Below are 25,828 nucleotides of genomic sequence, written 5' to 3'. Positions count from 1 at the left end.
GGTGCTTTCTGAAAGGAAGAAAACATAGATATTCCCAAGACAGATAGAGGGAGCTGCATCTCCAGTTTTACTCTTTAAAGATACATCTATAAACAAGGTGTCAAGTTTAAATTTGCAAGCACTATAAAAGTTAAAAAAAAAAAAAAAAAGCTGCTTATTTTTGATTATTATAACCAAGTAAAGTAGGTTTTAAAAACATCAGCAAAAATATGATTTGTCTGAAGATCATCATACAATGCAAAAGTTTTATTTCTTTCTATAAACATGTCTACACTGGTACACTAAGAAATTCAGATAACCAATAATTTACTATGTTTTTACAGCTTAGACTTCTTGTGAACAAATATTTTCCCCTTTTGCTTTAGTTATGTAAGAGCAATATTAGAAAACATGGCGTGTCATCAGTGAAATATGTCAAAAGAAACAAAACTATTGAACATAGTGCTGTTTAATAAAGTTGGGGGGATGCATATTATAGCTTTCTAAAAATGAAAAGCCTTTCCCCCTCTCACTCAGAGAAGGGTGATTTCACAGGAGAATTCAGAAAGATAAAACAATTTTAACTGCATAGGAGAGAGAGGGATTAAAAATAGAGATGCAAGTTTAAAAGCAGCTATACTTTCCTGTTGGTACCTGTGATTATTCACTAGGAACCATGCTCGGTGTCCAAGTATGGGGACTGGTAGAACTACCAGTCACACAGTCATCCTAAAACAGGAAAAATCAGGTAATTAATAAAGACAACTTAACAGAATGCTGCATCAATGTATACACAATTCTTCTGGATGTCAACTTATCCAACCTCACCATAAATTATTTTTGAAGGTGGTGTTCAATTTTTACAAGTTTTAGAACTTTTTTTTTCCCCTTTACTTTTTACTTAAACTTTTTCTGTTTCATCTTCCGGAGTGGCTGGGAAGAAGGGAGAAAAGGGTTTGTTCTACATTCATTTAAATTATTTACAAGATTCACTGCAGCACCACAATTTTTAATTAATCCACAAAAGTCTACTTTAATTCCAGAGTATCTCAAGTGTAAAAAGGTAGCTATTTGATTACACTTCTGAAAAAAAATTATAATGCCACATTACTTCCAACTAGAGATTAGTTTTAAACAGCTACTATAAGCAGAAAAATAAATATATGCCTATACAGACTCCCATAGTGTACTGAATGGTGTAATCTGAGTATAAATAGTCCTATTTTGGAGTACAAGGAAAAGGAAGTATGAACCATTTATTAATCTTGATAGAGGTAGGGATGTTAAATGGGTTGACAGCAATCAATTGGTCTATTATTGGTCTACATTACTTTTCCTGTTCATTCAAATTCCTCTCATTGTTCACAAGCATTGAGTATCGCTGTACAGAGTCAAGACTGATGTCTAAGTTTAAAATAAACTAATCTAATAAAACCAACAACAATCCGTACCTAAGACTGCTAATTGAAATCATCCCACATGTGCACCATCACCCATACCTCAAGGCATTTTTTCCTCTTGCTTCTTCCCTCACAGCAGGGACCTCTTTAGAGCATGAACTCTCCAATTAAAACCATTTTTTTTGCAACAAAAAGGAATATTGTAGCCATTACTATTATGTAGGTTGTTACTAATTAATACAAATGTTCCTATAGAAGGCCGTAAACAAAGTTACATGCAGTATTTGCTACTAGAAAGTAACCACTGCCAGAAGTGTTTACTGAAATAACTTCTTCCCCTCACTTGTACATTAAGTGTACAATCTCCTTCAAGCTACCATGAGAAAATCTTTAGAAGATCTATACAAATCTTGACATCTTTAACAATAATTTCTCTCACATGGCATTCTTTCTATGTTACTATAAGACTCATGAGATGCACTGACTCATTTGCGATAGATTTTTTTTTTTTTTTTTTAAATACCATGAAAAAGATATCCCTTGTTTACAACATCAAAAATGTAACATACTAGGTCTTTACCTTCTGAAGAAATGAAACTAATTTTAAGGCAGTAATAGTGAAGCAATAAAAGAGCTATGGAACTCTCATGGCGTTAAACAGGCTTTAAATACAGCTAACTGCTTATCCTTTACTATGGGGCTTTTTTAGAAAGTATTTTACTATAAAATCTTTTTTACAGTATAATTGTGTCTAATTTTCAGGTAATTATTCTGTGTTCTACTACTGTCTACCATGGATCTCTTCTCCAGAGAGGTACGTTAGCCTGGAAAAATATCAGCATTTTACCCATGCATGGATTACCCAGTTAAATCAGGCTTTTGGTAACAGTTCAAAATAAAGCATGTTTACAAGATAGAAGTACTCACGTAGCTAGTTTCTGATCCTGTTTTTGTCATTGCTTTCATTTTTAACATATTTCTGAAGTTTTGGTGTGAAAAAATATTAAGTACTCTTGCAATATTCTCTGCCCATGCATTTTGTTTGGCAATAGCACCATCACCACAACCGTTACTGGATATTCTTCTCTAACAATCTCAAGTTTCTCTTATTCCTGTCATGTTTAGCACCACAGTATTATCATATTCCTCGTAAACTTGGACAAAAGGCTTTTGCCCTTAGATTATCCTGCATCTAGTTCTATTGGAATGAACAAAGCTCAGATTGAATGGCAATATTCTAGATACTATGTACGATTTGTGTCTTAACAGCATGATTTCATTTACAGAGAGACTATAATCTTCATCAGATACTGTCTCCTTCACAAATAACACTTTTGATCATGGTGAACATTTTAGTTCTACTAGTTCTACTAATTTTACTAATATCTCACACACAGCATGTGAGGAAACTTTAATACATGCTATGCACACCTGCATTTTGAAAGGAAAGAATCTTAAATACTTTATCTAATAAATGTAAACAAAACACTTCATAGATACAAGAATGCATAGACTAATGACAAACAGAAGTTTCTCTGGGGAAAAACAGGATATTCCACTTCCAAAGTAGCAGAAATTAAGACCCATGCACACTGTCCAGATCAGCAGCTCAAAGCACCAGTTCAGGGGCTCAGTGACTGATGTCCCACCACGGTTGCAGAACTCACAATTAATGCCAAGGAAGCGCAGAGCGACAAAGATAATTAAGGGACTGGAGCATCTATCGTATGAGGAAGGACTAAGCAAGCTGGGCCTGTTTAGTCTGGAGAAGAGAAGACAGAGGATATCAGATCAACATGTTCAAGTACCTGAGGGGTGAATGTAGGGAAGATGGGGCCAAACTCTTTTCCATGGTGGCCAGTGACCAGACAAGGGGTCATGAGTACAAATTAAAACACAGGCAGTTCCACCTCCATGTGAGGAAGAACTTCTTTCCCGTGAGGGTGACAGAGCCCTGGAACAGGCTGCCAGAGAGGTTGTGGAGTCTCCTTCTGCGGAGAGCTTCCAAACCCACTTGGATGCAGTCCTGTGCCACGTGCTCTAGGTGACCCTGTGTGTGCAGGGGGGTTGGACTAGATGATCTCTAGAGGTCCCTTCCAACCTCAACCATTCTGTGATTCTGTGTGAGAAGAGAAATATAGTATCAAATCTCAGCAACCAGCATAAGAAACCATGCCTTTGAAATTAGATGGGAGGAGTGTGTTTTTTAAACAGTTATAGGCATAAGCAATTTGAAATAATAATAAGGAATACTGGAATATAATCTCTGAAATACAGATATTTACCTCCTACTGATGCTTCAACTTGTCTTCTTGATGTGCATCCCTGAATAACCCATAAATCCTGCATTACAATTCTTCTATGCCTACTCAAGAGGCCTAATTTTTTCAATTTATAATTGCAGAATGTTCCAATATATCTTAACCAAAAATACCTTTTGCTATTTATATTTAATGTTTGGAGGAGAAAAATATCTATTCAAGGTACAGTTTGTTGTCTCTATGATGTCAACAATAAATATTATTTGAAGTGGAATGCTGTATTTAATATTTAATAGCACATATAATGAAAGCAGGAAAAATATTGAAATTTCAGGAAAATATGAAGTACCCATCATCAGTCAGGGGTTATTTCACACTAGTGATGGATGTCATGATGTATACTCACCTAAGAATACCACTGACATTAGATGACTTGGCTTTACCAAAGAATTAAACAATATACACATATTTCAGTATAGCATGTATTATAGATGGGAAAACTAAATTTCAACTTGTTGAAATCTGATGACTCGAACAACTTCAGTGAAATAATCCTGTTTACAACAATACAAAGAGGATGTTTGATGAATATTGAGTTTAAAAAAACAGTTTTCTTTCAAAAGCTAGCGTAGTAATCATTTAACTCAAGAGTCAGAAATTGCACTTACTCTACCAGCCATGCTCCAGGTTTATACAAAGTCAAATCCTGCTACAAATGAATTAAAACCAAATAAGATTTTTTTTCCACCCTTCTGAAGAGATGAGTCAGAGATCAAAAAAGCTGAAAAACTTGCACTAGTTTCCAGTTATCTTTAAGATAACAAAGCAACAGTCTTGTAAGGTAAAATACAAGATCAGAAAAAAAAAATCAATTTCATATTAATTAGCTTTATCAAACTAGTTAGTACAGTATCCAAATAGGAATCTCATGTTACAATCAGCTGCTTGAAAATACTTTACTACTTACCTAAATGGCAACCCTTAATAAATTTCACCAGCAAAAAAGAACACAGCGTAAGGCCCACAAAACCTGTTTCTGGTGGGTTAATTATAATTGAATCAACAGACAAAATGTTACAGATCTATTCACAGAAGTTAGGGACACAAGAAGAAATTAAAATCATCTACTACAAAACTTCTTCCAGTTACTGCTGCTTTTTCTGTCTGCGGACAAGCAGTGAAATTAAGCATCTTTTTTTTCTCCCAAAACATTCATGCTTTAGATGCCGTAAATACTACATAAACCAGTTGATCACTTAGATAATCTAAGTATTTACTAATTAGAAGAAGAAAAAGTTCATTTATGAATTCTTGGATAAAACATTAGGTACTGTTATTAATTTATTTAGGAACTAGCTCTTGAAATAGTTCTACAGACATTCAAATAATGAAAAAATAGGGAGACAATTTTATATATTCTTAGGTTACTTTAAAATTTACATCAGATTAATAATCTGAATTAGATGTACTAAATCAAGCCCCACAAAAAATGCATCTGTATCAACTGGCTACTTAATTTAGATCGTTAATGACAAAATTCTGAATTAAGTCTAAAGGAAAGAGTGTAATAGACCCAAACTGTAATTTTTATAAACATTGGTTTTAATATTCTTTTTAAAAAGAATAATTCTTGTTTAAAAGTCTCTTCTGGATAATAATTGACACCCTCTCATCTACCTGTATTCTACATTTCAATGCCCCTGTAACAAAAAAGCACAAAAAAGACTTTACAGAAAAGTTTTTTTTTCCATTTTATTTTTCAATTTGATCTGTCCAGTTATTCTTTTGGAAAACAAAAAATTAGGGAATCATACAATTTTTATAATCATACATTGTTTTAGAGTTTAATAGCAGCTCTTAACTTGGCAGATCTCCCTCTTGGGTTTGTTTGAATCTCTTTGGCCTGGGGTGTGAGAACTTTTTTCTGTATAAAACTCCACTTTGAGCTGGATTTTGCAGTAGGAGATTCTTCTGTATCTTCTTCCCGACTCTTTTTCAGACCTTGCCTTATCTTCTGCCTCGAGCTCAGATTGTACTTTTCTGTCATGTCTATTCCATAAAGAAAGCGTTTGATGATACGATCTTCCAGAGAATGGAAAGAAAGAGCCACGAGTCGACCTCCAGATTTCAGAAACCTCTCGGCAGTCTTCAGCCCCGCAAGGAGCTCATGGAGCTCATCATTGACAAATATTCGCAGTCCTTGGAAAGTTTTGGTAGCAACATGGGTAGGTCTCTGAAGCAAGTCTTTACGTGCATACAGTGCTGATGCTGGAAAAGCACCTGTCAAAATTGAAAAATATAATATTAACATTTTCTTATTTCTATACTGCTGACATTGATCCACTCATGTATGCTGACTTTAAACAAAAGTATACTTACAATTGAACCCAGAGTAGTGAGCTTCCTTCTTTATAATACATCAAATTGGTCTGCTCTGAACTCTCATTTCAGAAAATGAGCCCTATTAAACTGAGCTGGCTTAAGTTTTTTTTTTTTTTTTCTCCTCTCTCCTTAGAACCATTCATAGAAATTCCTTCCTCAAATGCTTCACAAAGCTATAATACAAAGTAACAGCTGAAATTAAAATTGGGAAAAAAGGAAGGCAGACTAGATAAAACCTATATGCCTTACAACTCAGTAGTTAGACAGCTCAGTGTTTCTTTGCTGTGGCTTGTTTTTTGCTTTTAAGGCAAAAAACTATATACATTACGATAGAGACAAATTTTAAATATTGTGTTTTACATCATTATGCATTAATTCACAGACAGACAAGAGCAAGACAATTCATATCAGCTGATAAATACCTTTCTAATTATTTAAAGCTTAAAAGAGGCACCCTTGTGTGAGTATGAGAATTGTTCATCTGTGTCTTGATTCTTTCTAATGTTCACAAAAAGCCCTCAAAAATTTACAGAAAGCAATTGATATAGCTGCTCTCACACGCTTAGAGTAGTAACTGTCAGAGTATGCATTAGTTTTTTTTTAAAAAAATCAAAAGATTAAATAATTTAGACTGCTTCCATAAGATTCCCTCCTCCTTTTCCCCAAATTCTAATGAATTATACACTTCTCTGTAGAAGCAAAGAGAGAAAAGAGAGATTGAAATTTGGCTCGAGGGCAGAGAGGGGCAGTAGACCCGAGGGCAAAGAGAGGTTAAAAAGGCAGGTTAGGAGTGTTAAAATTATGAGAATCTCATGGAAAGTCGTAGAGGTCACAGAGAAATGCCCTTAATTTGATTTACATTTCCCCCAAATTTTGTCAATATTTTTGTGAAATATTATTGAAAGATCATAGAATTATTGTGATTTATGCAATTGGAAGGAAAAACATGGTTCTTGTTTAGGACATCTCCTGCAGTATTCGACAGCTGTTGCTACTTCGTGGCAAGGTCACTTCTGTCAATACCATCCAGATGTCTGTCCTCAGGGTCCGTCTAAACAGACAGTAGAAGGCACACAAAGTCAGACTGTAAGTGCCTTACCGTGTATTCCCCTCAATATCTACTGAGCAGGAGTAGGGTGAGGGTAAAGAGCGATTTGGAGATCTTCAAAGCGCACCTGGATGCCACCCTGTGCCATGTGCTCTAGGTGTCCCTGTTTGAACAGGGTGGGTTGGACTAGATCATCTCTAGAGGTCCCTTCCAACCTCAGCCATTCTGAGACTCTGTGATTATCTAATTTTCATTATCTGTAAAGTAACAAAGAGCTAAAGAGTTAAGAACTAAGGGCTAGTGAAGCCAAAGTCTGAAGTGCAAAAGCCTTGGAAAATTCATAATCCTGCATAAATTCATCATCTACTACATAAATGAATGCAGGAGCCTGGTTTAGGTAAATTGAGCAAGTAATGCTCCTGTGTAAAGGCAAAAAATTATTTTTACTGTTTTTGTAAAAGATTTTACTCCACAAGCCTGTTTTTTGCTTTTTGCAAAACCACATTTAAGAATATTTAAAATAACTCTTCCAACCTGCCTCTCCCACTCCCCAAAACCATCCCTCAACTTCACTTACTGAAAACAGCTCAAAATAGGATGAAAAAGCACCGTTCCCTTACAAAATAAAGCTTACTAGAAAGCTAGCAGATTAGAAAATGGAAAGTGTTTTCCAGTTCTACCTCTGTTATTCCATTAAGCTTTACAGAGCACCTCTTTTCTCCTGCCACTTTAACAGCTAGGACTTTTTAAACCTTAGCTCAATTTTGGCTGTTACCATTCAGTGCTTATGTTCACTTCTCCAAGCAGGACCCAGAAATTTTAAGTATCACATTAACAGTCTAAACGCTACAGTATTTTCTAAAAATACTGCTGTTTTTCTAGGGACAATCCATTCCATTCCCAACATTCTTAAGAGTATTAAAGGTTCCCCAAAGCATCACAGACAGAAGGGAAATCAAGGCACAAGGGGTCAGGGTGGAATCTGAGTACAAACCTGTGTCTATTTTTGGGGGGGACTAACCATAAAAACAGAAACTTAGAATGTAACCTTTGAATTTAGTCAGCTACAGGAAGCTTCACCTTCTATGTCATCAAAATACCTTTTACTTATCTGAACTAAGAAGAATTACACAAATATTTGCTCTACTTCAAAATTACCTTTGTGAAAATCTAGAAACGGGAAACAGTGCTATCTGATCAGGTTTTTTACAGTCTGACCACGAACACCACTCTGTGCTTTGGCAACTGCAATACTGCATGCACAAATAAAAGGATGAGGAACTCAGGCTACCAGGATGACTAAAACACTAAAACATCTTGGGAAGATTCTTCTAAATGCATGGTCATGGCAGAGTGCAGAGTCTTCCTGCAACATAAATTAACTGTGCCTTGAAGTATCTGTAAAGTAAAAGTTAGATTTGAAAACTGAATCCTTAGTATAGAGATTTATGACAGGTGTTGAAGAAATATACTTAAATATATAATTTATTTATCTATTATAGATTATATATAGTATAGAGTATATATTTATACTATAAGTATAAATAGATTTCCATAGGTATAAAACAGTTTTGTATGCCTCAGATGAACATTCCCAAAAAGTAACGCAGGTCATATAGAGCAGTACATAACCCTAATATTCACAGCAATATTTTAGCTTTATATAGCTACCTCCTCCCATCAAAAACCCTAACGAAACCATATTCATAACATACTGCTCTGTCTTCAGAAATAATAACTAATAAATATAATTTGTAATTGTGATTTTTGTCATACCACCACCCTTCCATTTTAGTGCAAGCAGGTGATTTGATCTATTCTGGGGTTTAAAAAAAAAAATCTATCCCAATGTTAATCCTTATTTAATTAAACAATAACCTGTTTGCACTTTCTGCTAAGGAACAAGATCCCTCACCCAGCTCTTTCCAATTATGACACTAAAAAATCCTTCTCAGTAATAGGCTGTACAATGTACAGTAATAGGAAAAAATGATATGGGAAGCTTGTAAAATGGATTTCATTCATAAAAATACCATGCTTCTGGCTAGATGACTGGTTTGGAATCCCAGTGAGAGAAATTATCATTTTTAGGTTTGGGATGCCCTCATGCAGTAGCACTTTTAAAAATCTAATAAATTTACGTGTTAAAATGCATTGAAATTTTTAAGCTTGCGAAAGAAATTAGCAACGTGCTGTGCCTGTCAATATGAACTATTAAAGTCCCTAGAGTGTAAGAGTGGGAGAGTTTGAAATTAATTCAGATCCCGCACCTGTTTGCAGGAATCTGTCTGTTGAATTAGCATTGCATTTAATAAGTTTCTGTGACGCAACTAATGTCCTTTTGTCTAGGCTCCCTTAGTACGCTGTTAATTCACACTCATCTGAAATTCAGGCAATATTACAAATTTCAAACTGATAATTAAGGTTTATAAATGTGGACAGAGCTGGATGAGACTGGCTTTACCCACTAGTTCTTTTTAAAACTTTAGATTTAACAGCTCCTCATCAATTTCTGTTAACTCCGAATGACTACATTATCCCAAAATAACCTGCTAAGAGATTACCTATCTATATGATCCTGAGAAAAATTAAGTTCTGAATAAAATGAAAGAGATAACAAGATATATATTACCAAGTAAAATCCAAGTAAATTACCAAGAATGTAGAAAAAGTATACTAAAGTTACAGTGAAAATAAGAATTAATTTTTAAACAATTTAAATAAACTTTTTGTCATAGCAATACTTAAATAGTAAGTGTTAAGCCTAACATTTCCAAATACAACTCAACTGGCCACTCAACTAACAAAAGTCACTGGAAAGGGCTTCTCAGTCAACTCCAAATATCTGTTCCCAGTTCTTCAGTTAAGAACCTAGTATTTACAGAGCATTCTGTGTGAAAGCAATATCAAGGCCAAGTGCAAGGTCCTGCACCTGGGGAGGAATAACCCCAGACACCAGTACAGGCTGGGGACCGAGCTTGTGGAGAGCAGCTCTGCAGAGAAAGACCTGGGTGTCATGGTGGACGACAAGTTGACCATGAGGCAGCAGTGTGCCCTCGTGGCCAAAAAGGCCAATGGGATCCTGGGCTGCATTAAGAAGAGCGTCTCCAGCAGGTCGAGGGAGGTGATCCTGCCCCTCTACTCAGCCCTGGTGAGGCCGCATCTGGAGTATTGTGTCCAGTTCTGGGCTCCACAGTACAAGAGGGATGTGGAGCTGCTGGAGAGAGTCCAGCGCAGGGCCACAAGGATGATCAGGGGCCTGGAACATCTGCCCTATGAGGAGAGGCTGAGGGAGCTGGGCCTGTTCAGCCTGGAGAAGAGAAGGCTGAGAGGGGATCTAATCAGTGTATATAAATACCTCAAGGGAGGGAGTGCAGAGGACGGGGATGGTCTCTCTTCAGTGGTGGCCACTGATAGGACTAGAGGAAATGGCCGGAAACTGAAACATCAAAAATTCCATAGGAACTTAAGGAAAAATTTCTTAACAGTGAGGGTGACAGAGCACTGGAACAGGCTGCCCAGAGAGGTTGTGGAGTCTCCTTCTCTGGAGATCTTCAAAACCCGCTTGGATGCAGTCCTGTGCCACGTGCTTTAGGTGTCCCTGCGTATGCAGGGGGGTTGGACTAGATGATCTCTAGAGGTCCCTTCCAACCCTAAGCATTCTATGATTCTATGATTCTATGATTCTAAACTGAGCGGCATCAGTTGCATAGCAGAAAGAGACCCTGTTCACAGGAGTAAGAAGATGACATCCTGTAAGATTTCAAGATTTAAGTGTATCAGGTTTGCAAGGTATCTGGTTAAGCCTCCGATTTTTAATAATTCTACAAGAACAGCAGTCCTCCTTTTATGCCCAACTAAGCTATGAATTTTGCAGCAAAGTAGTCTGCTTATTTCAATGGATCAGAAGCCTTTTGGAGAGCATTTAGAAAAACATACCAAGCAAAACACTTTGTAGGAATTCTTCATTTGGCACAGTACATAGAGAGATGGGTCATAGATACTATTCTGCTTTAATCTTTAATTAGTCTGAGATTTTTGTGCTGGGCCACCAAGGGAATTCTGCAGGTGCTGGTGTCTGGCACTTCAGCTTACCTCCATTACTTCATGGGTATCATTCTGCAGCAGAACATATATCCATGAGAGATGATGAATTACAAAAACAATGTTGTAACCAGTGTTTGGTGGTTTGTTTCCCCTTTTATTTGCAAATTATTTATTATTTAGAATTTCTCTAAGAGTATAATCAGTTTAACACTTGTGCTCTTCACTAGAGAAATCAAAATAAATTCTACCCAAATAGGTACCCATCTGAATAAAAAACTATTAAAACAAACGAAAACTGTTTAAATTTTTTGCTTACCTTGAAAAGGTACATAAAACTAGAATGCATTTACCAATCATGCCTGGTGGAAGTACGCTGGATTTTCTTTGGCATGTATACTATACACACATACTAGATTCACATACCAAACTGCTCCTCAAGTAGAGGTAAGAGTTTAAAATGCAAAAAACCTCTCACTCACCTAAAGTGCCCATGAGGCGATGACTCACAGGTAAGCCATTAAACATGAAGCCAAATTTGAGCACTGCCTTTTATATGCCCTAACATTCCTGCTTACTGATTTCAAGCTAGTGGGCAAAGTGTATTTGGAAGTGTTTTTATTTATTTTAAGAGCAAAACAGGTATACCTTTAACTAACAGTCTGCCAAAGAGCATGATACATATGATAAACTCTGTAAACTATTAGCTCAAAGTTGATAATAATTACTTTAAAAATGAAATATTATTAAAGAATCACATAATGATTTACTTAGCTGTTCAACATGGTTTGTTCTCCACATACATATCAGTCAGTCTTCCTACAGCAAACACCTCATTCAGGTATTTTTATCACACCAGCTACCCCTTTGGGCCAGGGGTAACCTGACAACTTGCTCAAGTATCCTGACTTACACAGATCCAAAGCTTCTGTTTGGTGAGTTTTAGAAATTTCACAAGCTATTAATTTTAAAAGAAGCCCTATTAAACTTACTAAGGTTTACTATTAATTACTAGCATACCTGTCCATCGTCAATTACTCTTCTATTAATTATCACTTATTAATTATTATTAAACATACAATTTGGGTAATATAATTTTTGTGAAAATGGGAATTTTAAAGATTTTCTGGATTTACATGCAAACTCTATACTAAATGTTAAATCAGGATAGCCAGTTTTAAGGTCTATATTCAGAGGGGTCAACAATTTGGACATGTGTAACAAGACCCAGTAATTTTATTTTCTTGGAAAAAATAACATTAAGGAATAATATTTGTATCTAATTTCTCTCCCTTAAAAGTCTTGCCCTAGAACACTAAAGTGAAGGCCCCTGTAGTGCCCAATAACATTTTATTCAAGTTGTTTACAGCAGAGAGGAAGTAAGATAAAGCATTTCAAGAGGCGCTTCAGGCTGACCTGGTTGGCATTCACAGAGGGAAGCTATATATCCTTTTTGCTTTCTGGTTCTTTAAGGGAAGGGATAATCTAATTTCATTTGTAATTGGAAGCTGGTGTGTTACACCCCACTCTCTCCAAAATATTAAAAAGTAGCAATTTAAAACTAAGAGAAGCGTATGATATATGTGATATTTGAAGGCTTACCCATAGCTGGGACAAAGAATTCTCTAGGTTGCTGTCATTCCGTGTTTCAATTGGGTTGGCACAAATAAATCACCTGATGTAAAATCTATTATTATAGTAATCGGCAAACTACAGTAGAAAAAGCGGGAGCTTACAAAATGCAAAAAGAGCGAGCTGACATCAGAGCAGAACAGGGAGGATTAGATCCTGCACGATTTCGAGTACAAATAGATCCCTCCGGGACTTGGGGGATTAATATTTTTTCTCTCGCAGCCACTGTGAAGAATTAATGAGGGTACCTGCAACAATGCTTGCGAGCTGCTGCGTTCTGGTGATGGGGTACACGCTGCGTGCCTGAACGATGGCTGAAGCGATTTGCTTGGCGTGCCTCTCCTCGCCGTACGTCCTCAGGACGGACGCAAGCGCCGCCTGATCTAAAGCGTTCACAACATCAGCAGCAGTGGGCATGTCAGGGTACCTACGCACAAGAGCAGCCAATTAGTTCCCTGACGTCAGTTTGCATTGACAAGGGGTGAAGCTTCATAGCATCGAGACATAAAGTCAAACACACACATGGCATGCAAGTGCCTTGGAGGTTTTTAAATGAGACGGGAATCCTATGAAAACAGAGAGGGCTTGTACCTTTTCAATCCTGTTTCTTGCTACTTTACATGGAGTATGTTCTTTACCAGTAATCAGACTAGCTTCAACTTCCAAGCATTACAATACAACTATGCCTAATGAGTTGACAAGAATAAATATGTCAGTGTCACGCTAAAATGGAAATGCTCTGCGGCTGTTTTTAGACAGCTTTGGAATATAGGCTTGTCCCTTACAGATCATTTTAATGACTCTTTATATGTTATTTTCTATTCAGAATCTATTCAGATCTCAAGGATCTTTCACATCTACTGCTATGAAAATCGTTGCTTATGAAAATACAGTTTTCATTATAAGACATCAGAATTTATATTCAAAAATTGTTTGGGGGGGGAATACAAATGACCTAATGTTACAACGGAAAAGAACTATTAAAATATGAATAATACATACATCAGGCATACTTCCTCATCACTTCATTACTAAAAGAGTTCAAGGTATTTTATAAACATTATATACAGTTTCCTAATGTGGAAAGGACGTACAATCCACTGCTTAATAAATTCTCCTCTTCTACCCTGCAGAATATTTGTCAGCCATTTATTACCCTCCTGCAGTATCTCGCAAAAGATAACAAAACTTGGAAATCAGAGGCAAGTTGTATCATAGCAACAACTGTAGCGCAGGCTTTTGTTATGCCACAGGTATCCTTTGCCCTCATGGTACTGTTACATGTTTGTATTCTCTCGATACAAATACAAGCCTCAAGTTCAGATTCTTGAAATCAAGAGGGCTGAATCCCAATGGGATCATCTGGGTTTTTTTATACAACACTGAAGGGGAAAAAAAGTATCATGAAATTTGCTATGGGTTAAGATTTCTGAATAATTTCTCAGTAACTGAGGTTTCCCCACAGGCTCTATGCGAACAGTGAAAGGTCAAATGACATTTCCCAAGACTAAAGGTTCATCAAAACACTGGGCGAGGAATGTTCACTTTCCTCGTAATGCATTATGCAGTCACCATCACCTACACAAACACCTTAGTCTTGTATCAGCTTGCTTAAAGATGAAAACTCCTACATAAATAGAAATTTATTCTTTGAATAAGCTGAACTACTATTGCTTTTCCTCCTACTGAATGCACTAAAGACAAATTCCGTTGATCTAAGTAAACATGAAATTGACTGGTAGCTCTTAATCTGGGACATAAGTAAGCCTGATATGCCTTTTACACTACTTGAAAGGAAACTTATAATATTGTAGAGGAAAGCTTACAGTAAAAAAACAAGTTTGTGCAGAACTAAAATCATACTCTTACATTAGAGGCAATGTTGTTCTGTGTTTTTAATTGACAGGTATGGAAGACTTTTTTTTTTTTTTTTTTTTCCCCATTTTAACTCACGTTAAGGAGAAGTAACTGGGTCAAGATGGCCCCTCCTCAAAAGATTGCTCCTTTCCTGAAGCAGGAACTGACCAGCGTTCAGTTTGTGAAGTTTGTACAAATAAGTGGCAGTTAAGTAAAGAGATCTCAGCAAGGAGTTGTGAGCCTGCACACCAAATAGAATCTGAAAAATTGCTGAAATAAGAGACCTCCAAGTGAAGAAAAGACAAACAGCCTCCTAGGGGCCAGAGCAGACTGAGCTTGCTGCAATGCAGCTAGTCATGGCATTGCTGAAACCAAGTCTAGAAACTATAGAGCAAAAAAAGAGCACTAACTTCAAATTTTAAAGGGAAAAGGGAAAAAAAAATCTGTCTCACCCAGTCAATTCTCAAGTAAAAGAGAGAAAAAAAATTCAAGTTAGTAAATAAGTTTTTAAACTTTAAAAGCTTGTGAAGTTGTGAATTCACTATAGGAGACGATATAGAAAGCCTAACCCAAGGGCTCACTTCTGCGACCTGCCAACAGATTCATCATACAGACTCATCATACTTGGCAGTTTCTTCACTTAAGGTTATTAAAAATATTTCAGTCTTGCATTAAAAGTTGGCCCAATAACTGCATATACTATATGTCACAAAAATAATCTTTTTTTAAAATAGTCATTATTGGATCTTCCCTCTTATTTCAGGGAGGTGAAAAAATATAACCAAGGTTCTAACAATTAAAGTCTGGAGAACCTTCATGGCAAAATAGAGAGGCCTACTAGAGCAAAAAAGGATGTGGTTTCATGAGGGGAATTCTTCAGCTTAAAATGAAATGCAGAGAGTTTTGCTGAGCGATACATTTTGGAGTTCTGAGGAGAATTTTTTTTATTAATAAGTACCTGTCACTATCCATCCTCATGTCCAAAGGACCATCCTTCTGCAGGGAAAAACCTCTTTCAGGCGTATCAAATTGCATTGAAGAACAGCCAGCATCCAAGAGAACTCCATCTAGGGTCCCGGGCTCCACTCCAGCTGAGGTTAACAAAGCCTCTGCCTGGCTAAACTGTCCTAGAAGAGCTCGAATCTGTTTCCTGTAAGAAAAAAAATCACAAAAAACAGTCCCAATTTTAACTAATTGTTCTGTGCTTTCCCCTTATGTAGCAGGAATTAGATAACAGCACTCACATGACTCAAAGGAGGCAGATGTACACCAAAAGTAATAGGTTAGATAGTTTTTAGAAGCAAAACTGATGCAACCCACCATCAGTGGCTTCTTTTTACTTCCTCTCTGTTTGCTCTCAAAGAGCCATGTTGCTCTATATCCAAAATAAGCGACAGAACAAGAGCTAATCCCCAAGTCAGGGCAATACAACAGGCAATGCAGAATACATCTAATGCTCACTAGCAAAACTGAGCAAAAGCACATTTAGATGGAGTTTTCAGTGTACATGTGACAGCCTGTGGCAGCCTACCTTTGGTAGGACAACCTCTTAAAAGCAGCCCCTTAAGGGCAACAGGAATTCAATGCCATTTCACATGCAGGGGCTCAAGGACACATCTTACACACCCAGTGGGAATGCTCTAAACACCCAGCTATCCCCCGTTCTGCATCGGGTTCCTAGGTTAAGTTAGGCCAAAATGCAAAAGAGATGCTATGGGACAAATGCTTATTCTTATGCTATTTATCAATGCTTATTCTTATGCTATTTATCAGTTCAGGAACAGTTGGGCATGATTAGGTGCACCAGATCACGAGCAGATGAAATGTTTCTATGTAGCCCGGCCACAGTCCCCTCATCAGTGGAGAGGGCAGAAGTCCATACGCAGTTCTGGGCCTGGCATCTTTCCTGCCTAGCTCTAGGGTGGTTCTCACTTCAATATGCCTGGCTGGAAGAGGGGTGAGAGGCTGTAACGGGGAGGGAGAAACAAACCTGTGCGGTCTTCCAGCTCTTTCTTGGTGTCTAAACCTGTACTTTTGATTGTGGTTTATGCAACAGGAAACCTCCAATTAAATCATTATTGCACCTGGCTGTCAAAGTCTCACTCACAATTTCTCAAAGATCGATAGTTCAAACCAATATGCTGCTGCATATTTATCTGCAAAAACAATATTTTCCTACCCTCTAAACAGGAGGCCTCACATTTTGGTTTGGATAATGGTTTGGGTATGCTCTTCTCAGCTACAGGGTTTAACCTTCACATATCACAAGGTCAGCTAGGTTAACTTAAACCACTGTAGCCAAAGTTACATGGGCAGAGAGCAAATGGAGAGCAGTTCCTGTTGCAGCTACAGAAGGAGAGCCGCTTATACCTTCTGACACTTCAGCGTTTTAGTCACTTGGAAAATGAGACAACTGGCTTTGCAAAATAGCTTAAGTCTAATCCTTCTTTCTGATCAGTTTAACATTGACACAAGAAGCACTCTGGCATAAATTAATTGACTTCAATGGCTTCATTTCAAAATTACTTCATGAACATAGGAATCATAGGTTTTTTTGCACTCATCCACCTGGAATAAGAAAACTAGACGATGGAAAAGAAAAAGCACCATTTAAGAAGAAATGACCCCATAAATATATGAAAGAACATTTAGCTACATAATTGTATCCTGTATTACAGCAGAGTGAGCCAACTTATCTATCAGTTCATTCTAGGAAAATACCAGGAATAAACTCTTATTTCATGAAGAATATCATGATCACATATATGCATCTCTGAATTTATTATGGTACTGTACAAAACTAAATACAACTATTGAGCTTAAGGACTGACGTTTCCTGAACAGTACAATGACCCACTCAATATATTTGGTCTAAGTGAAGTTTAATAGTTACAGGCTCAAGATTGCTTTTCCTTTCAGTATGGGAGGAATTTTTTTGAAAATCCGTTTCACTTAAACAACTGTAGTTTATCTGTTTTATAACTTGTGTAAGTGATTGAACTTTTCTTTTCTGTATGTGGCAGAAAAATGAATGAGAATTGGGGGAAAAACATAAATTGCCTACTATTGTTGCCTACTACCCTCCACCAGACTCTTTCATGTTGGAGACTACGAATTAGAGCGGTATTCGGCTGCCAATTGTTACAAAAAATTAATTTGGTCTATAGCCTTATGACCTGATAGCAAATTGACTAAGTATCTTAAGGACATAAATAAACAGACATCCAAAGATGTTTAGGATTATGGACTTTGATTTATGGTCTGTCAACTATCTGGAGTTAGGAAAAGGTAATTAAAAATGAATGCCTATCAGCCATTAAAATTTACTATTTGGGATAGGCATCCTTCAGCAACAAGATATTTTGACTTTGCAAATGAAAATGTTTGGAAAAAAAAGTCAGGTTGACATTTTAATATCAGCCTTTTGCTTGTGTGAAAATACATCCTGTGTATAGAATCTTTATATAATGAATTGCAATTCTTCATAGGACTGTAATGATGATAATGATGACATGGAGTCATCTTTCTGATTATGAGAGCAGTATTTAATCAAAGAAAAATATTTCACCAAGCTTTCAAAAGATTTAAATTGAACATAGTAAAACTCTTCCTTTTTCTGCCCATCTTAAAACATTAACTGCCTGTTAAGCAGATGTTTTTCTACAAATATTTAATTTAAACTTAATTTCTTCTGCCTTCAGCCTGTTTACATTATTAGGTTATTTTGGAAAATGAGACTAAAATAAATGGTCAAATAAATAATAAAATGTTATGAATCCTATGCTAAATATGTTTATTTTCTACAGTTGCATGTTTATTTTCTACAGTTGCATGCCTTCTGTTCCACAGATTTCCAGAAATGACCACGTTCATCTAGTGTGTAAACCTGTCCACAAAGCCCTTTTGTAAGAATATACTGCAAAAACAATGCTTAGATGAAAAACCAAGAAAGGCAAACTAGTGACTTAGGACACATCCCAAAACATTAAATGAAAACAGCCTGGTTTGTAGTTCAGAAAAGCCTGAGAGGAAAGAAGAGACTGACACAGACCAAGATGGAATGGGTGGTCTTAGGGATACCAGTGAAAGCTGCCAGGTCTACTAAAGAGGAGCAAAGATGGCAAGCACTTTAAGTAACCATCCTTTGAAGGTAACACCCAAACCCTAAGCAGATCCTATCCCCTTGCCTAGGAGCAAATACTCAAGCTTAGTACTTGACCACCCCTTAAAATACTTAAGTACTTCAGAAGCATAAAACACTTATGAAGTGCTTTTATTACCAACTTGTAAGTGGAAAAAAGAAGACTTATACGGTTTGATAATGAATTGCTTGAATACAGCTATGAAGAAAGCTACTAATTTACCATTTAAGAGATTATGGTCAGAGAAGATCAAAGAGCAGACAATGCCCTTCATTTGTTTAGTTTCCATACTTTTGTTTTTTAATTTTGGTAATAGGATAAATATATTTCGTAAATTCCCAGCCGACAAGCAACCTCCAACTTCTCCAAACATTCCACATACTCAGTCCATCTTTATTTATTTTGACATTCTCAGAAAAATAAAAAAAGTACTGAAGGATTTAAAAACATTGGAAACATGGACAAGCTAGCCAATTTTATAATAATAAAATGTTATTCCAGCTGCTACATATGTTCTTGGGCCTCTAATAGATCTTATTGCATAACAGCCTCAAGGGCTTTCAGAATTCTTTTAATACCTGCTAGACTTGGAAAACAAGCATGATTTGGGGCTCAGAACCCTTGGTTCAGGTCAAAGTATTACTATGACACACAGCACAGTATTTCTGATAAAAGGCAGCAGATCCACAGTAGGTAACACAAAGAAGCAGAAAGAGCGTAAAATCTTCTAAAATGTTATACAGTTACAGCCCGTATATCTACTTGAGATTATTAATAAAGACTTGAATTCATGAAACGAAGCATATGTAAAAAGCAATTTCCAGCAAATCAAGTAAATTCTTATTTTCAAATTTGGAGGAGAGGGGAGGGATATAATCAAAACTTTATTCAGCAGATTACAGTTACAGAAATGCCATTTAAAGTATTTAGGAATTAGCAAACTTACCCATTATGTTTTCCCACTTTAAATTTAGGAAAAATAAAGAAGTACTCATATTCTAGAAGTTAACTATTTCTTCCCCATAAAATTTGAAAAGAAAAAACACCGTGTTTTATATGAGCCTCTAGGACAGCACACACCTTGCACTGTCACAGCGAGTAAAGCAAAGGTGGATACGTTGATTTTCTGTCCCCTTCTGCCAGCTACCTTTGTGCTGTCTCCCTTCACTGCCTCCTCCTCGCACCATTAGGAAAGGAGCTGGTTCCTGCTTTAACTCTTCTCCTGTAGCTGCCCACAAACTTCCTCTCTTTCTTATCTCTGCCAAAAGACTCCATAAAACCATGCTGCCTTTGCCCCTCATGTCTCCTTTAATCCAGGCACCAAAAGCTGCTTAATTAGGAAAAGATAAATAAATTACTTAACCAAAAAAGCAAAGGTTGTTTCCACAGAATATAAAAATCCATCTGTAAAACACCTTCCATAGCAGGTACGTTCAATTCAGTCCAAAACAAAAATGAAAATAAAAATTTCTAATGAATTATGAAAATAGAAGATCAAGACCCATAGGTTTTAGCTTGGCAAATGGAAGGCCAGTAGGACATGGCTGGTGATTATAGGATCTGACAAACTTCCAAATGTCTTGGTAAATTTCCTAAGTCGCTAATTATGCCATTTTATACAAATTACTGCTAGTAAGCTTTGCAACAAAACACATAACATGTCCTTATCCAAATCACCTTTGTCACAAAAACATTAAATATATCAACATCATTCCCTTGGGCCAAGGAAACCGAATCACAGGAAGACCTGGTCTTTTATCCAAGCCACCTACCCGTTCAAAGGACAAAATACTACCTGGGAGAAGAACCATAATAATTTCTCTGCCTTTACATTGTATCATCCACGGATTTTACTTTGCAGTAAACTTCAGGCTAGCATTCACGGCAACAGGACAGGTCAGTTATAAGATTTGGATGCCAGAAACATTTTTGTAAATGTTTCGTGTACATTTCTGCAACCAGAGTCTCTGTGGTTCTACTCCCACTCAACGTGAGGCAAAGGAGGAGGCCACAGCGAAGTTCTGAAACAAGCAGGGCTTACACAGCGACTTCTGTAGCCAATGAAATGACATGGTCCTTGACAGATCAAATGTATATAGATTACATATGCCAGTGACTCCACCTGTTCTTTTGGTTCTCCTAATGATGAAATAGATGGCTGCAAGAAATCTGATATTCTAGTGGCCTTTCTGCTGACAGTCACACAGTTTTAAAGGAGGAATGTTCATCTCAAATCGCCATATTTTTTGGAAGTTTTTTTCTATTGTAAAAAAGATAGTAAAGTAACTTTGAGATGGTAAATCTTATGTATTATCTCCTCATTCTTTTTATACTACAAGTTTTTTTTTTTTAAATAAAACTCTCCCTTTCCCTGCAGTTTACACTTTCATTACTGAAAATATTGCTTTGCTGACTACAGCAAAAGTCTTTCTACAGGCCTTAGAAGACAGAAAAGTCCTTCTAAAGTAACTTGCAGAAGCCCTGTATGATAAGCAAAGAACTGAACACGTTTCATATACTCACACTTATTTCATATATGCATTTTATATACTAGGTTTACTGACCAATTACTAATTAGTTATGAACAGCTACAAATAATGACCAAAACGGTATATACAAAAGCTTTCAAGAAAAAATCTTGTTGCTCCCCTATGTTAAAAGAATTAAAAGAAGAACACTTGCTCTAACAACTTCATTTCTTCCCATGATCATCTTGATTTGTCCTGTCTAAACATGTTTCTGCCCTACCTAAAGCAGCAATTAACTGTGAACAAATGACTCTGAACAATATGGAAATTAATGAACAAGGATTTTGACACATACTGGAAAAACTTATAAAAATATTTTTATTTAAAGGAAAACTAAATCCTTACATTGTTCAGTGCTTGCTCTAAGTCTATCCCTTCAGGAATCCACAGTAATCTGCTCACAAGCAAGGGATTATGGAGAAAGCAGTCAGTTCATAAGATCTGAATGCAGCTACCTGACTTCAGAGAATATTCATTCACTAGTTTAAAGGGTTAGATTTTCTTCCCCATATTTGCCTACATATAAAAATGAATCTGAAGTTAAAAGATAAATAGATGATTTAGAGAGTAACATGTAATCAAGTATCAACTGGCTACTCCAAGCTACAAATCCACATTCAAACTCCTGCTATAATTTGGTTTACATTTCATATACTTGCTGTAAATCACAAATGTGCAGCATGTAAAAAACATCCCCTTCTCCCTGCAGAAGGGAGTAACACACAACTATCATTATCTTTTCTTTAGTTAATGAAGTAAATTTACACTATATTTTTCTATATCAGAAGCTCTGGCATTCTGAAGTGCTCTATTCATGCAGAGAGCTTGCTTAAGTGTGCATAATTGCTGCTTTGACAGATCTGCTGCTACTGATATTTGGAATATATTTACATAGCATTTGCCTAACTAGCAAAATCTGAGTCTAGACCTTCAGGCTCGGAGGTAATAGTATGACAATAAATGGAAAAAACAATCTGAATCATTAGGTTTTTTTTGGTTGTTTGTTTAATAACTCAAGAGCTGACAGTATTGGAATGCTCTGAAAAATCCTACATGATTTTTATTTCCTTAGGTAAACCATTTCTTTCTTTGCCATGGTTGTTAAACCACAGCAAACTAAGGATGAATATATCTGGCATCAAGAACATATCATAAAAGAAACAAGCAACTTTTTCTTCCCTTCTGTCCTCCTAAATCTAAGCTGCCTCACATAACAGCATATCTCCATCCCTGCCAGGCTACCCCTTGAAGCATCATCTAAACACTCCAATACTCCAACTCCAGCTATAAACCTCTAACCGTGGGAAGGAAAAATATGAGAAAAGAGTAAAGCAAATAAAGGAAGAAGCGAAGTGGGGGCATCAATTAGTTGGAAATCGCAGAAGCCATAAAGCCTGGCTCTTCAACATCTTTATACCAGGCCTTACCTTTCCTGGTAGAGAAACAGAATTGTGCAAGTTATAAAAAGCAAAATGAGTTTAAATGACACCCTATCATTCTCTGTTTGGTTCTCTACCTCACTGCTAATAGTTTCTACCACGCTCTTCTAACCACTCCTGAGCACTTTGTTTTCACAGAAGTACGTATTACAAATCCAGTATTTCATCACCAAACAGTCAGTTCATTGCATATTGGTACATAAATAAAGCCTGTATGTTTTCTGCCACATGTACCATTTTATACTTAACTGTCTTATAAGGTTTTGAAGTTAATCACAGGAAGTTTGAACTATGCAGCAGGCAACAATTAGTGACTTTATCACCTACCTATGGTCTTATTGAGATTCTTTATGAATCAGTATATTGAACACCTGATCTCATGGCCAGTATTTAACTGGGGAACTCATGGCTTGGGTGTGACCTGCACCAGAAAGCTTCTGTGTTTCTATCTTTCCCTCAAAAACAGTCCTGTGATTTTGCCAAGCCATACTTTCTCAACTTCTGAATCTGCAATTGTAAGTTCATGTCCAAAACTGCAAGCACAAATTACATCTATTTTTATCACGGCACGGGGATCCATGCTTGGAAAGAAAATCATGTACTTAAACCTTGCAATCTTTAGTAGGGTTAAGTGCATAGTTAGAAGGGAATATTTAACTAGTTTGTTGAATTAAAGCTGAAGAAAGCATTTTCCCAATTCCATAACTCACAGGTAGATGTATCTTCCTGAGACAGCAGAATTTAGTTACAATAGAAAGCATTAGATTCTGAAAAGTTTCTCAATTTATACAGAAAATACAACATCAGCTCCTGTAAAAATATTTTTGATTTAAAATGCTGTCTTTAAACACAATTTGCCGGGAATTCTCCCTCCCGGTGACCTCAGACATTTTAACGTGTTTAAAAAAAAAAAAAAAAAAAAAAAAAAAAAAAAAACCCCCACCAACCACACACACACACAATTCCAGAATATTATCAGAGAAATAAATCTGGTTTGTTTAGGAGCTATTCAGATCTTGCTATTTCATAGCAGACATTCATTTACTGGGCATGGGGAATATTAGAGATAATTCTATATCAAATTCTAGTTCTGCTGTAAAATCATATATTAAACACCGTATTTTTTTTTCAAATTTTGTGGCCTTTCATCAGTGATTATCTATTCTGACAATTACGGCTGCATGACATTTTTCCACTTCATACAAGTCCTGAGATGAGGCATCCAAATGGACCTTTCTTGTACCCCGTCAGCATCCAGAAGTTGTGCAAATCTTAATTTTAATAAATAAGAAAGCTTATCATTTTTGATGAAACACCTTATTTTCAACTACCTGTAAGCTTCTTAGGGCAGAGACTTCATGCGCAGGCAAGTTACACACTACTGCAGATGACAACACAAAGTCTAAGGCATAGTAAGGTTATCAGTATTATATTGTTATACAATTTTGCCTGGAGTTTCAATGATATTATTGGATTAACACATAATAGTATATGTCTTGATCCTTGATTTTTCAAGCAGCCACAGCTAACACCTAAAGAAGAGGACCCTTTAATTATAAAAATGTGTCAGACTGGTAGAACAGAAGCTGATATGCAGCTTTAAGGATTGTTTAAGGATTGCCTTCTGATAGTTGTAACTGGCATGTGTATAAGTAAAAGACTACGGCAATATTTATATTAACCTAAAAGAGACAGTAATATCAACCTAGTTAAATTATTGCCAAGTACTACGGTAAAAAATGACCAGAGAGGCTGTGGAGTCTCCTTCTCTGGAGACCTTCAAACCCTGCCTGGATGTCACCCTGTGCCACATGCTCTAGGTGTCCCTGCTGGAGCAGGGGGGTTGGACTAGATCTCTAGAGGTCCCTTCCAACCTTAAACGCTCTGTAATTCTGTGTAAATAGACAAACAAATGGAGTTGTGCATGCCATTATAAGGGCATTATTTAAAAAAAGAACAACTCAAAGTGGATGCTAATGACTAGAAGGAATGAAAAGCACTATTATGAAACTGGACAAATAAAAAAATCCAGAGGTAGAGTGCATACCAAAGACTGGGGCCAAAAGAGATGTGAATATTCTCCAGAAAGCATGTTAAATGCTAGGCAGAAGAAAAAAGGAAAAAAGAAAAAAAAGAATGAACGGATACTGATCACCTATTAGTTTTAACTGAAATTAGATTAGGCAGAAATTAAAAAGTGTCTATAGAACTCCTATTGACTTTTGAGACACAACAGTGTAAGGCATTATATTATGCTTTGGTTTGTAACAACAAACAACTAGATTCAGTTAGCTGGAAGTTTTTCACAGCATGCCTATATTCAAGCAGATATTTAAATTCTCCATTGTAAAGTTCACCCAGATCATTATTTAAGCTCATCCAAATATATACACCTTACTTTACAAGCATATATGCATACTCTAACTTAATGATAAAATAACCTTTAGGAATATAATTTTCTTTCATGAAAAGTTTATATGTAGGCTTACGTTTCAGACAGCACCTGGCTCGCTTTGCACAACCCCTTGTAGAAAGGGTCACAAAGATTACATCCTTATTATTTCCTTGAATTTTTCTTCAGGCTACTGAAGAAGTAAAGCAAAGGGACCTCAGAAATAGCAAAGTTATGAGAAGGAGTAAACAAGAATTTTGCTAGAGGAAGTCCTATCAAGACTGCATCTTGGTCAAAAGAAAACATTTTTTTAGGACAACATTTGTTTCTTATACGCAGGAAATATAGAGCATACAGTTTGAGTGTTCCACAAAATTTAAGCACACCACAGAAGGTGAAAATTTTGGTAAGGTGCATAAATGATTTAAAGACATAGACTAGTCATTATAACTGTCTGTAACTAAACTTGGTAGCACTAACCATTTTTACAGGTACTAATCCTGGGCCTAATGCAAAGCTATTTTCATCAAATAGCAATACTTTTAAAACTCCAGGTGGCATTTGGCTGAAAACTTAAGGATGGCAGAAGTAACATAATGCTGTATAAAAATAACTTGTCAAGTTACACTGTTCAAGCAAATACTGTCAGTCAGAATGTGACGCTGTTAGAAAAAACAGCATATATATTTACAGTATAATCAGCAGAAGTGCAATGAACAAAATT

General features: G+C 36.4%; 1 protein-coding gene across 1 annotated transcript in view; it reads right to left on the bottom strand.

Moving 5' to 3' along the window:
* Nucleotides 1-5,477: 5,477 nt before the first annotated feature.
* Nucleotides 5,478-25,828, bottom strand: part of METTL15 (methyltransferase 15, mitochondrial 12S rRNA N4-cytidine) — a 65,644-nt gene continuing 45,293 nt past the window's right edge. The window contains exons 3-5 of the mRNA XM_010226637.2: nt 15,562-15,753; nt 12,995-13,173; nt 5,478-5,920 (exon numbers count right to left, since the gene is read on the bottom strand). Coding sequence (XP_010224939.2) covers nt 5,478-5,920; nt 12,995-13,173; nt 15,562-15,753 — 814 coding nt within the window. The remainder of the gene's footprint in view (nt 5,921-12,994; nt 13,174-15,561; nt 15,754-25,828) is intronic.

The sequence above is a fragment of the Tinamus guttatus genome, unplaced genomic scaffold (genome assembly GCF_059628265.1).
Source record: "Tinamus guttatus ecotype Peru unplaced genomic scaffold, ASM5962826v1 Tinamus_guttatus_pri_ptg000240l, whole genome shotgun sequence".
In the NCBI taxonomy this organism is placed as follows: Eukaryota; Metazoa; Chordata; class Aves; order Tinamiformes; family Tinamidae; genus Tinamus; species Tinamus guttatus.
The sequence above is the reverse complement of the archived record's forward strand: the minus strand, read 5'-3'. Positions and strand labels throughout refer to the sequence as shown.